Source organism: Limulus polyphemus, unplaced genomic scaffold (assembly GCF_000517525.1).
Source record: "Limulus polyphemus unplaced genomic scaffold, Limulus_polyphemus-2.1.2 Scaffold3211, whole genome shotgun sequence".
Lineage (NCBI taxonomy): Eukaryota > Metazoa > Arthropoda > Merostomata > Xiphosura > Limulidae > Limulus > Limulus polyphemus.
This window is the reverse complement of record NW_013668821.1, coordinates 97,139-112,549: the sequence shown is the minus strand read 5'-3', so window position 1 is coordinate 112,549 and position 15,411 is coordinate 97,139. Positions and strand designations below refer to the sequence as shown.

Here is a 15,411-nt window from a genome sequence, read left to right as displayed (position 1 = left end):
TCGCTGACGCAACAATATGAATACATGTGAATCTATTGATATAATAAAACGAAAGAAAAACTTAAAATATTAAATAAGGATGATAAACCTTATGGAAATGTTATTACCAAATGGTTTGAAGTTCTTTAGTATGAAAATATGTAAATTGTAGTGAGTGACTCATGGTAGCTGTATAATCAGGTCGGGTTTTTGCATAACATTGTACTTCTAATGAAGATGCAGGAAAACATTTTAACCTGTCGAGTGTATCAGATTGTTTCCAGTCTCATCATTTTTTTGTATTCTGTACTGTAAGTTATTCAGTATTTTTGTAATTTTGAGACTGGTAACAATCTCATTTTCATGATTTATTGTGTATTACTATGAATACATTTTTTTTTGTAGTTAATATTTACATGAATAAGGATGGAATGTGTTACAAATGGCAAGACCAAATCTATGATGAAATATAACATTTATAATACAAACAAGCCTTAAAAAAATGCTGCATAACAAAACTGCAACTAAGGTTGTAATGTGGGGTATAAGATTTGTCTTGGAGGTAATTATGGAACTATGACCATGTAGTAGTAAGGATATGCGTTTTTATCAGTCTTAACCTCTTTTTCAAAGCCTTACATATAAAGAAGAAAAAAAGAAGAAAGCTGTTGGTGCTCAAACCCACAATCTCTCGCATCTATATTACCCTTCACTGCCTGCAGACAGTTGTGGAAAGGCCACTACTCTCAAAAGAGAAGTGAAAAATAAATAAGGAAAAGTCCTATCATTGGAGATAGTGAGTTAGAAAACCTTTCTTCTTGAAATTGGCATTCCAACCCCATTATGCTGGAAAAGGCTCAAATTAATAAGATAATATTAGTAGCACAGCAAAAAACAAAACAACAACAACAGAAAAAGTCCCTACTGAGCTCTAAACTAATATTATTAGCTTAGACAACTTAGTAGGGATTTTCTTTTATTCTGGAGGGTCACCTGTTTTAACCACTCATGCCCACTATACAGTAGTTTTTGTTTGTCAATCAGTCAGATAAAGGAAGCTTAATGCTGCAATTCGTACTGTAGTGATATCAGTAAAATCTGTGCATGCCATGAATTGTGAGAAGAATTATGCACTCTGTAGGCTACAGAACAGGTAGGAAATATGAACTTCAAAAGCAAGAGAAAATATATATTTCTCTTAATTATAGTTTTATTTACTCTTGAAACAGAACATTTTTGGGGACCCTGCAGACATACATCTAGTATTAATATAAAATATTTTTAATGAAACCCAACTATGAATGTAAATTTACAAGCTTATTTTCATAAATACATTTTCAGACCCAATATCTGTGAAGAAAAAGAAGAAATTAATGAGCAGGAAGTTAATGTCACCACATACGCACCAAAAGGAAATACCACAGAAACTGTCAAAGTGGAGTATGAACATTTTACGAAATGTAAAGAAACTGAAACTTCATACATCTGCATTACAAGGTAAGTGTTAGTTATAAAATATAAATATATAAACCTATATATATTTTGTATATAATGTATTTTCCACAGCTAGTTTTGTTTGTAAAACTAGATGTAGATGACAGGTTCATTAGTTTTTATTTGCTGATGAATGCATATTGTTACGTCTCCGTTTGCTAATTGATTTTCCGTAAATTCGTTCCGACAAAACTTTAGCGACACAAGTCCTTACTTAATTAAACTGGTTTATTCTTTCCGAATATAACTTTACGATACACTTAATTTCAACAATCTCGCTAAAACAAACGCTATAACAACGAACGTGCTCAACTTCAATAATACTTTCTCACTGCAGATCAATTACTACCTACATACACACATTACATTACCTTCCCGCATCACGTTTTCCCCCTCTTATATATACCAGACTACCCTATCTAGTAAGTACTAGAGCATTCATGAAAGAACAAGATAGTTCTAGAAACTAGAGGGCGCCACAGTAGTCATGTGACTCGCTGACGCAACAATATCGTAAGTTCAATACTGTATTGTCTACTACTGAACATGTCCACCCAACCATGCGTATCATGATTAAAGATGATATATACATTCAGTAATTGGGCAAATTTTCTTATTTTATTCTATAAGTTTGATATTAAAATTAATTGCATAGTTATGGTGTGAGAAGCTCAAACTTTAGGTATTAATCTATGTGAGTAGTTAGGGCCCCCCTGGAGAAACAAAAGTTGTCTCTCACCAGAGAACATGTTGCTAGGAGAGGGGTAACATTATATGATTACATCATCAACATTATAATTCTTACTTCTTAACTTATTTGAGTGAATAAGATATTTAACTTGTGGAATCTTGCCTTTTGAAGAAGTTAAGAACAAGCAATCTATAAAATAACAATATCTATAAAGTTCTGGACAAATTATTTCAATTTTGATGCTTTTTCCAATTCTTACCTACTTATAACTAAGACTTGTATTTTTAAAATAATCTCCTATATGTTTGACATGAATCTAATCTGTATTTGCAATTAACTTCTAAATTTAAATATTTGAATAAGACAGTAGTTTTGCTGATTGTATATGTTTAGCATAACTATAAAGTCTTTGACAAAATATTTCATTTTAACTTTGCAAAATCTTCATTTTAAGAAAAATAATCTGATCTACATGAGTCTACTGGTCCTGGATGCACTAGGTAGAAATGTTATCAAGAAGCGAGCCATAGGTAACACTATCCATGACCAAATCTTGCCTTTATAATAGAAAGGAAAGTAAAGTTTGATTTGACACCCAACAAAAATATGGAGATTGTAATACTCTTGTAATACATTAATACTGTTTTCAACTGTGAGCTAGTAAAGTTGCCATATGCTTTTATAATTACTTTACCCACTTGTGGAAACTTTACAGCATGATGAGAATGATCTCGCACACAATAAGTATGAGATTTTGCCATGGACCTCAAGTATATCATTGAAATCTCCTGCTCATTGTGTGTGTGATCATTCCTGTTATGATGTAAAGTTTTGAAAGTGGGTAATGTAGTTAGGGAAAAAAATTATCACAGTACTACCAGCCTGTAGTTGATAAGAGCATTAATGGCCACTCTCCTTTTCTCGTGAATGAGTTCTGCAAGGTAATTTATATAGTACCACACTTATGATCTCCATACTTTTGTTGTGTCAAATCAAACTTTAGTTTGTCTCCTATTATAGGGGCAAGGATTGGTCATGAATTGTGTTATCTATGGCTCTGCTCCTTCTAATCTTTCTACTTGATGTATTCAGGACCAGTAGACTCGTGTAGATCAGGTTGCAAAATCTTTAATGTAAGAAAAATAATAAAGGGTTAAAATGGAATTTTGTGAAAAACTTTTGTAGTTATGTTAAACATATACAACTGGCAAAACAACTATCTTGCTCAAATATTAAATTTATAAGTCAACTGTAAAAACAGATTAAATTCATGTCAAAAATGTTGGATATTTAATTTTTAAAGTACAACATTCTTAATTGTAAGTAAGTAAGAATTAGTAAAAGCATCAAAATTGAATTATTTTGTCAAGAACTTTTTCGTTCTTATCACTGTTTATTTTACAGATTTTTTTGTTCTCAAATTCTTTGAAGGTAGGATACAATCAGCTACATATCTTTCTCACTCAGATAATAAACTTAGAAGTGAAAATTTCTGATGTTGATGACAATCATATGATGTCACCCTTCTCCTAGCAACACTGTGCCCCTGGTAACACTTCTGTTTATCATGTGGGGCCTTTACTACTTTTCTATGTATGTGGCCAACTTTCTGCTTCCATGTGGAACTTGATTTCAAATGTATTTCACAGAAAAACTTATTTTTATTTAAGTATCGTTTTATGCTATTTAAAATAATTTATAACCTACCTTGGGCTGTGTTTGTTTAAAAAAAAAAATTGTAGTACTCCAGAATGTACAGCAGCACTTCATTATAGACATTCATGTGTATCTCACAACACCTTGGTGGTCACATTTTACACTAATCGTGAAATAAATACCTATAATTTCTTATAATGATGAGCATTGGTACAAACTAAATTTATTGTAAAGGAAAAAATCAAACGAGGACTTGTTTTGAGTGTGTTATAAAAATAGCTGTTTACTTGTATTCAGAACTAGCACAAGCATTTTATTTTGGCCATCTAAACCACTGATTATAGGATATCTAGGTGTGCACTGCCTGTTCTTGCACAAATCTCATATTTGTATATTAACTGGTTTTTGATTGGCAAATAATTTTCATTGCTTAAATTTAGTATTTCTGTGTTCCCCCCAAAGTGGCCCCCCCCCCACCACCACAATACCAGGGTCTACGTGTACCTTATGCTGAACCTACTTGTGCCCTTGTCTATAATTGTCTCTTCCTCTCAAACCCCTGGAAGTAAAATTATCCATTGGTAATTTTAGGTGAGCGCTTTAAAACAAACATTTTGTTCTTGTGGTAGTTTGAGTTAAAAGTGACTTACTAAGAAGTGTTAAGGATTAACCCTGTAACTTTCCTGGTGTTTGAAAGGTTTCAGATTTGAAGCTGAACTGAGAAAATAACAAAATTTAAATTACCTTAGTTTGTGTGGAGAAGTTGCTAACTATTGTCCTCTAATTATGAATCATAGAAACTTTGCAGAATGGATTAATATTAATTTTTAACTACTGATAAAGATGAAATAAAGGATTTTAAGTGAGATAGTTAGTGTGTTTCTTATTTCTAGGCATTTACTTGTTTTAGTAGTTAGTTTTTACATATAATTAAGAGAAAGATATGTTCGTAATTTTCTTTGAATTGAGAAAATATATTGTAAACATTGTTCTGTTGTAAAGATGATTTCTAAACTATTAGTGTTAAGATAACCTATAAATTTACATTATTAAAGGTCAAATATTATTGGAGAATAAACAAATACTAAAGCTGGTCAGTAGCAGTGCTAATTGCTACTAAATATTTTGGTTTAAAGGAGAAGATAGTTTGGGTTTCTTGTTTTAAATATTGCTTTGAGTAAAAGTTCAAAAAGAGGTTTTATAAAATTAACTGAATAATCTCTCTGAGAATTCTCAACATCAGTTTTATTAAAACAACCTGTAGGTGTTGCAGACTTCAAAATGAAGATAATTAAAAGTATGATGTAACATTATTTAATAGTTTTATTATTGTAGAAGGTAATGTATATTTTTCATTAAATAAAATGCAGGATCAGAACTAAGGATGTGAACAAGACCTACATCGTGAAGAGGCAGTGTTGTCATGGATTTATGAGACTGCCAGATGCTTCAGGATGCTTGGAATGTAAGATATACATACACTGTTGTGACATTTTACTCATTACCACATAATATTTTCACAAATGCAGGTTTGGAAGAAAGTCACTAACTTTATTATATTACTTAGAAGTTATTATGGGGTTAGTAAATCCTTACACCCTTACACGCCCTTGATTATATTTGTCTCGTGATATTTTCTACCTATGTCAATATACCCTCTATCCTGGTACTGAATACAAGTACCTCATTCAGATAATTTTATCACTTTTTCTCAACCAAGCTTCACTAATGGGTTTCCCAGTATTACGATCATTCGGAGATACTTTGAACGTTATCGTGTTATCTAGTTGGATTTGTAACAATAATACTAATTAAAAGGAAAAATAATAATAATTTTTTTTCTTCTGATTGATAATCCAATTATGGTATGAATTCCTGGATTATCATTTCTGGTACAGAGGCCAGTTGGGTCTCTCCTCCTCCACTTCTTATATCTTGCATCACACAACACTTACTCTTAGTGAGATGGAGACATATATTCAGATCTGTGGTGGTCCTTCTTGGGGCTCAGAAGCTGCATTTGAGGGCGATACTTGACGTTTTAGAGAGACTTTAAATTTGCTTTTTCCAGTGCATTCTGTTAGTCTGTTGGATTTTCAGCCCCCTGTGGGCCAGTGGTAAGTTTAAGGACTCACAGTGTCGGGGTTCAGGGTATGGTTCTCTAGTGTGAATGCAGTAGATGGTCCGCAGTTGCTTTGCTCTAACAAAATAACTTACTTTACCTCACAAGATGCTATTCCAGTCAATGATAATGACCACAGTCTTTAAATTATGTATGAGAAACGAAAAAGAGGCAACTTTTGGATACACTGCTTTTGATTTATTTTTCTCCTGTTGGTTCTTCGAGTGTGTGATGTTTTGGGGCTTTTTAGCAGTTGCTTTTGAGCCTGCAACCTACATGATGGCTGAAAGGGCTAGGAGCGGAATTTTTCTCCATGCACGAAAATTGTGGGTCATGTTGGAAGGTTTACTTCTTAGTTACTTGAAGGAACAGTTAGGTTTTAACCAACACATTGACAGAACTTTGATTTCGCCTACCACCATTAGGTGGAGGCATTTTTCCGACTACCAAATAATTCCTCCTCCTTGAATTTTGGGGGTTCTACGGTGGATATTAGAATTCACCTATGTAGGTCTATGTCCTCTGATTGTACAAAGTGAGTCTATGGACTTACAATTCACCTTCTACATTTTGTTTCGTTTCACGCCTCTTTCTTAGAAGACTCTCAGGATCACCAGTTTCATTGAGGATGAGCTGAATCCCTTGTTACCATGCACGTTGGTTCAATTTTCAGCTTCTAATTTCCTTCCAGTTATTGTTGGAGTCTCAAATTTCATTGGCTCCAACAGGGGGGGTCATAGTTCCATCCCTATTAGTGAATACCAATCCCCGACATCAGCTCCTCAGTTACTTGGTACTCAGAATAGATTTTATCTATATCCAAGGTTTCCATTGCATAGTTAGATCGCCAGCAGCTTTGGTGATTATTGTATACCTTCATGTGCTGTGGGAGCTCTGTTCCAAGATTTTCTGGATGTGTGGTAATCTTACTCATCAGTCTAGAAGCTTTGCAGGTCTTTAGGTCATAATTGGTCATTCAATTTGCATCTTTCCCACTCTTATCCACCCAACTTGTAGGGTTCCTGTCTCCTGCACTTCATTGGGATTTGGAACTTAGTTCTAGAGTTATCTGAGTCTGGTTGGTCTGGGGATTGTGAGAGAGTCAGGCTAGTTCTTCAGAGTTTTTATTCCTGTTAGTTGCTGGGTCTATGAAGACAGGAGATTGGTGTCCAGTCATCAGTCTTCCTTGTCTATATCAATGTCTAGATACTCCAAGGTTCACAAGTTAATCATTTCTCAATCTGTGTTGATTTTTTTACCGGGATAATAGATGTCCAACTTGGTTGTTGTTGCCTCCTATCTGCACTTTGCCATAGTAGTGGAGTTCCACCACTATCAGCATTTGTGGTGCACAAGGGTCAAGTACTGCAGTTCCGAGTTTTTTCCTTTGGTCTTGCATAGGCTTAACATGAGTTCTGCTGTATCGTACGAGTTCTCTCGTCCCCTTCATTCCATTATTTTGTGCACACACCATTTCATGGATGACTAGCAACATCTCATCAATTGTTAGACCATCACACCCTGCTTCTACTTTCAGATACAACCCAGGCAGGCTTCTCTTTTGGAACCTTGACATCTATTCTTGCTCCAAGTTAATATGTTATCAGTCTAGGTTTTTTATTTTTCATCTCATCTCTCATTTGGGCTCAGCTGTCTCCCATCCTGCTCAATGCTTTAGAATAGGATGCCACACTCTTACTCACTTTTCCTTCTCCCACTATAGAGATGGTTCTCTCTTTTCTGGGAATGTGGGTAGCACTCAAATCCTTCATGCCTTTGGGATGAGAACACAAGTGATCCTTTTATTGGTCTATAAGTGACCAGGGATTGTACACATCTATTTCCTGGTTTCCATAGTTGGGATCATTCTTTGATCTCAAGGGGCTAAGTCGAGATGCTACCACGCATTGAGTTCCTATACTGCCACCTCATCCAGAGTTCCATTCTCTTTATGAATGCCTTGCTTCAGGGATGGGGTACATATACCAACAATTAAGAATTCCACAGTATGCATGGACAAGAAGGATTCCCCACACAATGTTTTCATGCTTCTTGCTCTTCAGCATGCAAGGTCTCATGGTCTGGGCCTCTTAAGGCATAAATTGCTAGGCTTCACTCTGACTGTTCCACAATAGTCTCTTATGTTTCTCATCAAGGAGGCATGTGGACTAGGGCTCCTTATTTTCGAATTTTGGACCTCCTTTCACGGGACTAGTCTTGTCTTAACCTTTTAACTTGCCATGTTCCATAGATGATGCCTATGGTAGCAGGTCCATTATCTCAATCCAAACAGATTCTCCTGACAGAATAATGTTGCATTGCAAGGTTCAGTTGGATTGCCTCTCATTTTGCAATTCTTAATTGGTGGGTTGGCCTCTCATTGGTTCACCCAACTATTGGCAATTTGGTCTCCAGTACCTCATCTTTGGGTCTTGACAATAAATGCTTTCCATCTGGACAAGATGAGAATACCACTCTCAACCTTTTCTCCACTTCATATGTTACCTAGGGTATGAAATATAATTTGTTCCAATCCATTGTCAGATTAGAAGCTACACCTGGGCTTCTGCTTCTGCAGTCCCTTCCAGTTTATCCAACTCTTCCACTTCTTTGTAGGTTCTCCCTGTGGAGGCAGCCATGATCAGATATGGTGCACCTTGCTATCCAGAAGCTCAAGCTTCTTGCATAGAAATTATGCTGTCTTTCACACGACATTGGGGTTTACTTTCTAAGGTTGACGTGTATCTGGCTCAGTTCCTCATTAGTCGGAAAGTCACTTTTCTCAAAGATAATGACATGCATTTCAGCAGTGTTGTATTGCAAGGAGGTTGAACTCTTTTCAGTTGGCAGTGTCAACCATAATTTCTTTTTTGTCTTTGCTCTTTGACAGAAGTTTTGCATCTTCCATAGTCGCCATTGTTTATGGTGGCCTTACCAACTACACATGACCATTCCTGTTACCTAACAGGTAGATTCAGGTTAGGTGTTCTTTCTCTATACCTGTTTGTGACCTGATGCTTATATGCCATGTATCCCCTTTACCTGCAGGTTTATTTTTCATGGTTGCTGACCTACAGACATCACTGGTTGGAGTGATTTGCGCTGTTTGTCTGCAGGTCACTTTCTCATTCTCTCTACTTCCTCAGACCAGTTCTTCTTACCCAACACTCTATCAGACAGGAAAACTGTTTAGTCCTTTTCTCCAATTCATCTGCTCACTCTTTCTCTTCCAATCAGATTTCGATCATGGTCATGTTCAGTGAGGGTCTTAAAGCTTTTGTTGCCTGCACTTATACCTGTATTTCGAGCTCTCTTTGAAGGCAAGGTATCTTCTGTGAGTCACATCTAATCAGATTTCTTTTTTCTATGCCCTTAGCATAGAATTGCCTACTGGAGGTCACCGTGGGGACTGGTATGTGGACCTCCCCAATACCTTTATCTTACATTTTTTGCCTGATCTAGCATCTCTTCATCTGAGGATTTTTGCCAACCTTCTGTAGCCATCTTAACTATTTCTGCTAGATTATCCAGAGGGTTGAGTATTTTTATTTCTACCTTTCAGTGTCTCTTACCTTGTTTTCACAGGATCCTACTCTATGACGAGTGTTGCCCAATTTTGCGCTACCAATCGCTATTTCACTATAATTACTACTGGTTGCAACAAGCTCTGCAAAAATGAGGTGTTCCATAAGACTTCCTAAGACCTTACCAGGTTGTATTACCATACTATGCTGGACTGCCACTCATGAACTATCATGAGTAAAGCAAAAGGGGATCCTGCCTGTCCCTGTTGATCATTGGATTAAATAAATCTGGATTGGTTTGCTTTTACAAATTTAAGGGAACTTGGTTCACCTATTGCACTCTTTCCAGAGCACTGTTTTTCAGGGCTCCCCAACACACATTACCCTCCCCAGAATCTACTAGTGGAGCTAGAGAGTCCTTACCACACCTAGTTTTCAGTCACACGGGTGGTGGTCAGAGGCTTTTCCTCCAGAGTATTAGAGTGAATTCCTCCACTCTTGGAGAAGAGGGAGAAGTTGGAGGCTCTTCTGCTTGGGTCCCTGGATGTTTTTTTCCCATATGTCAGTAAGAGTGGCACCAGCCTACTTTTAATACCAGTTCAGATTTGATGCTTTGCTATGGGGTTAGGGTGTGCATGGATCTTCTTTTTGATCAATATCAGTTTAGTATATTGTTCATGGAAGAAGGTCCACTGTCTCCTTATAATTCTGAATGTTCTGGGTCCTTGGTTGAGCACAGTTGTACCATGTCCTCTCCATAATTCAGGGGACAAGTAGAATGCTCCTTGCCTACTCGGTTGGGAGTGAGGATGAATGTTCATAATTCCAGATGAGATAAATTCTGTTCCTTTGGTTGGGTAAGGCATACATGATCCCATCATCTGAGCTTGGGGTGTTGCCTTTTGGAGTTCTTCAGGCAGAGGAGAAGATTTGTCCACTTAGGTGTTGTATAAAATATTATAAAAAAGGCATATAACTTACCTTATGATGTGAAATGGACTGATATTATTTAATACATAAGGAAAGACATATATATATGTAAAAAATGAGATATTTAATCAAAATGGAGAATATTATTACATCATGATCTTACAATAGGCAATTTTATCAGACAATTAAAAATGTTCAAAAAACACTTATTTATTTATTTTAACCATGTAATAATTAATAATTTATTATGTGCAATACCACACAAGTGATCATTCATATTATTTGTTGGTTGAAACACATTGACAAGTCTTTATCTCTCTACACAGTCATGATATTTTTTCTACCAATAGAAAGTTCCTGACATGTTTCTGCTCTTACAGGAATTAAAATGAAACAGATATTATACAGCTAGTGTGATATGTGAAAATTTGTAGTGCTAATTATGTAGTGAACATGTAATGCTTGTGACTGTATGTTTTGAAGAATTTACTGCATGCAGTTTCGAAGAACTTACCACGTATAGTCTGACCCAATGAAGCTGAGCTCTGAGTATGCTCTCAATGCCTGGGATGCAGCATCTCTCTATGAACATCAGTATTGGAAATTCTCTTCTGCCACTTGATATTGCAAATATATCTTTAGCAGTAAATGTGAAATGCATCTAGTTGTTTCATGTGGCACCAGTAGTGTCTATACCTCACCACAGTAATGAAGTGAAGCTAGAACAATAGCCTTGCTCTTTGTTATCAGGCAGACATCATATTCCTTCCAAAGCCTGTGTATAAGCCTACTGAATCCTGAACTTGACCTTGTTAGGTGCTGAGTGATTTAATCATCCAGCATGTTGTTGGAGAGAGTATTCCCTAGGTAGCAGAACTTGTGAACTAGATTAAGGGATGTATTTGTCAGTTGACTATGGGATCTTGGTATGTTTGGCTGAGTGCTGGTTGGTACATAATTTCTGTATTTTGTGAGCTTAATGTGAGGCAAGTTTATTTAGTTTTCTAACCATGTGAGCTCCTCCATGCATGTAGACTTGAGACAGGATACCATTGACATCTGGAATCTTACTTGCAGAAACTTTTTTAATATTTTTGGTTACCTCAGCCTAAGATGGTTTAATAGTTAGCTTGTCCAGGACAAATTGCTGCAGAAGTGAGTATGACATTGTTATACACTGTAGATTGATGGTTGAGAAGGTTGGTGATATGCTCTGCTCAGTGAGAGGGTGTCATATTGGTCTGTGAGAAGTTAGTTTCTACCTTCTCTGAGGATAGGTATCATGTCACTGAATTTCAGGCCATAGACCTATCAAAGGTCTTTGTAGAAAGCCCTTATGCTATGCTTATTAGCAGCTTCCTGTAGCTCAGAAGCCTTGTTTTCCCACCAGTGGGTCTTAAGCTCCCTCAGTTTGGTCTGCAGCAAACATTTGCCTGTTAGTAGTTGGCCTTCTTTGCTGGTGACTTCTTATCACATACATGGACTCCATTTGCTATGCATGTCATCATTAAATTTGGAAATGACATAGTCATTTTCGTCAAACCAATCCTAGCATTTTTGCTGTACAAAACAAAGAACTTCAAATGCCATGTTGCAAGTGACATCCTTCAACTTCGTCAATATCAGTGGTGTCTTTTGGTAAAGCATCTTATGCCACATCTGACACTTGTTCCATTTTCTTGGTTGGGTCTTTGAGAGCAATCACATTGACCTTCCTTTGTGGTTTAGATCTATGTCCAGGCAGTTTAAGAGTGAACTGCAGGGAAATGATGCTTCTGAGAAACCAATGGTCTGGCCAGCATTCAGCACCTATGAGGGAATGGGTGATATGCACATCTATGAGGTCTTTCCGTCATACAGTTGTATAATCAAGCATATGCCAATGCTTAGACCTAGGTTGCATTCATGTTGTTTTCAATTTAGTGGCATGTTAGAAGAAATGTGATAGTAAGATCAAACATGCTGCACTTTGAAAGAAGAAGTTGGCCATTGGAGTTTTCCCTCTAATACCATGATGGTCCAGTACTCTCCTTCAAATATTGTAGTAAGCACCAACACAGATGTTCATACCAAGGTTGAGGAGTTTATCTTGGTGTGGCACTACTCTAATAATCCTACTGATATTGTTAAAGGCTTCCTTGATGTCATCTGCAAAACTCCTTGTTGGTGCATAGATATTGATGAAAATGGCATACTGTTGTTTCTTGTTTTTTTTTTTTTTTTTTTTTAAGACTTATCCAATGTACCATGAGTTGTACATTTATCAGGGAGTGTGGTAGTGATCCCTGTGTAGGTTGAAATTGGCAGCCTGTACACTCATGCCAGGACATTGACAAAACCTAACCAATGGGACAGCAGGAAGCCCTTCACTAATTATGTGTAAAACTGCCTATAAAGTTGTCTAATCTTTCTTGACGTTTAAAGAATGGGCTGCAAAAACATCAGTTTTCTTCATCTTCTTTCTTCCTTTCCATCAGCTGTAAATTTTGAACTACAGTTACCTGTTTCCAGCCTGTACACCAAAACATTTCGCTACTCCCTTAGAAGTGACATTCAAACCTAAAGCCCCAAGTGATCCACAATAGGTTAGTTACAGCCCAAAATATATGCAATGAAAGAGATTGTTTAATATTGCCCAACATGCATGTCAATCAATAGATGGAGCCACCTATGATGCTAATCACTATAAAAAAACAAAAAAACAACGTCCAGAAACTGGCAATAAAAAATTGTATTCTAAAATTGTTGGGATATAAGAATGGAAAAAGATAAGAAACTAGATAGCATTTGGGATTGGATGAAAATCTGCACGTTTGTTTTGAAAATCTTGGTTTAATCCATACAGGTAAAGAGTTTTTTCTTTCAAAATATTCTTCTCGTTCTTTTGATAAATTGACATTATATTTTTCTAAAATAATAATTTTAACATTAGCAAATGAATGCTTTTTAAAATGGTCTTATTTTGATGGAATGAGGAAAACCCTTGCTACTTTGAGACCTATATAGGTTAATACTTAAATACAAAGGATTAGTTGTTTATCCTATATAATTAAGACCACACATGCCACAAGTTAATAGATAAATTATATTATCCAATTTATACAATGATATATCTTGACATAAATGCTGAAAATCCATAGTGGTCGGACAAGTTAGGCATTTTGAATTATTGCAAATAACCTTTTCATAAACTAAAGTAGCATATTTAAGTTACTGGTAAATAGCTAGCTAGACTTTGAACCAGCATACCAATGTAGTAGAAGATTCCTTAATAGGAAAAAGGAGAAAAGCACAATAAATCAGTACCTTAACATAATTTTTTACATCAAATAAATAAATCTATATATAATACTATGAAATACTTTAATTGTCTATGGGTGGTTGAAATCAGCACTATAAAATAATAATGGACTTAATACAAAACAAAAACATTATAATGAAACTAAAATTCAAAATAATTCTTACATTACCATTCTTCTTTGTTGTCATCCTTAAGTTGTAATTGATAATGTCTATGGTCATAGCACCCAACTGCGTTTGGGATATTTCATCTATCAGACAAGATCCCTATGCTGATGTAAAACTTGCCAACAACTAAGAAAAATTAGTTAAGGGTTGGGAGTTGAGTGCTAAATCCACAATGTCTCAATTCCTACTGCCTTTTACCATTTGCAGCCAGTTGTGGGAAGGTATTTTCCATTAATATTTGGATAAAACAATAAAGTAGAATTAATCCACCCTAAAATTATACAATGTAAAACTCCCAACCTCCGCCCTTTTATTTGATATTATAAAATATAAAAAGCAAAATATATTATTGTAGTAGAAATAAACCTCCCTATATTTCTAAAAAACTCCCAACCTCCATCTTTTTATCTTGACAAATTTGTTCAAGTATAAACCATGTTAGCTGAGACAAGCCCAGCTACCTGGGGTTGGTCTTTCTGACCAGATATACTCAAGAAAATCTAAATATAAGAGCATTAGTTAATTTATTTAAACCAAGGATAACCTTGAGTAACTAATGCTTACTAAATTCTTCACAAGGTAGCTTCCATGAATGAGAGTTTACTTTTTAATTTTTCATATTTCATATATATTATAAAAAAAATATACACATTGTTTTAAATACCAGTCCTTAGAACCATTTTTCATTTTACTTACAAATAATTTAACACTATTTGTAAAAGAATTACTATTAGACTATTAGTACAAATTGTTAAAAATATTTTTAATTGGGAGAATGCCTTTTAACAATATTGACAGAACAACATTGTCAAGGATGGGTAAACCAAGGATGGGAAAAATCAAACTCCCCTCTTTTGTCAAACATAGTCAACTGTACTCTGCTTTCTTCAAAATTAATATCTATATCTAAGTAATGTACATGAATATCATAATTATTGCTTCTTTCTATTGTAAGTTCCATTAGGTATATTATGTTTGGATAAAAATTTAAGTTATTGGTTGAGATTGAATCGTGTATGTAATGAAAGGTATAAAAAAATATAGGTTAGGGTTTTATACCTGTTTCAAAAATGAACAGTTACATGTAAATTAAGGTAGCAATGAGACTGTGAATGGTATGACATGATCTTTTATTCTCAATGTTTTCACTACAAGTCTTCTTCAGGAGGTTATGACACCATGGGGCCTTACAAGGGTATTTATACAAATTTTCCCGGATTAAGTTCCTGGTTGCTTTGCCTTGCCATACCTTGATTGGTCCACTATTGACCACCACCTGACCAATCAGTTTTCTGTTCTCATTTCATCATGCTTGCAGCTGCTTTCACCCACTTGAAGGTTTTGTCATCATCAGGTACAAGTAGCTGACACTGATACAGATATATATATATATACAGTATAGAACAAAGAGGTCACATGACCAGATACTGTTTCAAGACTTAGAAGAGATATCTTGTCACCCCAGGGTGTTGGTTTAGAGTAGGGTTATTTTGGTCAATTAAGATGGATTCCTTGATTTTTCGTTTGTTTATGTTTGGTTCTTTGTT

The 15,411-nt window shown here is 35.5% G+C and overlaps 1 protein-coding gene across 3 annotated transcripts in view; it reads left to right on the top strand.

Moving 5' to 3' along the window:
* LOC106468904 (transforming growth factor-beta-induced protein ig-h3-like) overlaps positions 1 to 15,411 on the top strand; it is a 107,488-nt gene that overhangs the window by 24,309 nt on the left and 67,768 nt on the right. For all 3 annotated transcript variants that reach the window (XM_013929353.2, XM_022397295.1, XM_022397294.1), the window contains 2 exons: positions 1,321 to 1,476; positions 5,191 to 5,285. In XM_013929353.2, coding sequence (XP_013784807.1) covers positions 1,321 to 1,476; positions 5,191 to 5,285 — 251 coding nt within the window. The remainder of the gene's footprint in view (positions 1 to 1,320; positions 1,477 to 5,190; positions 5,286 to 15,411) is intronic.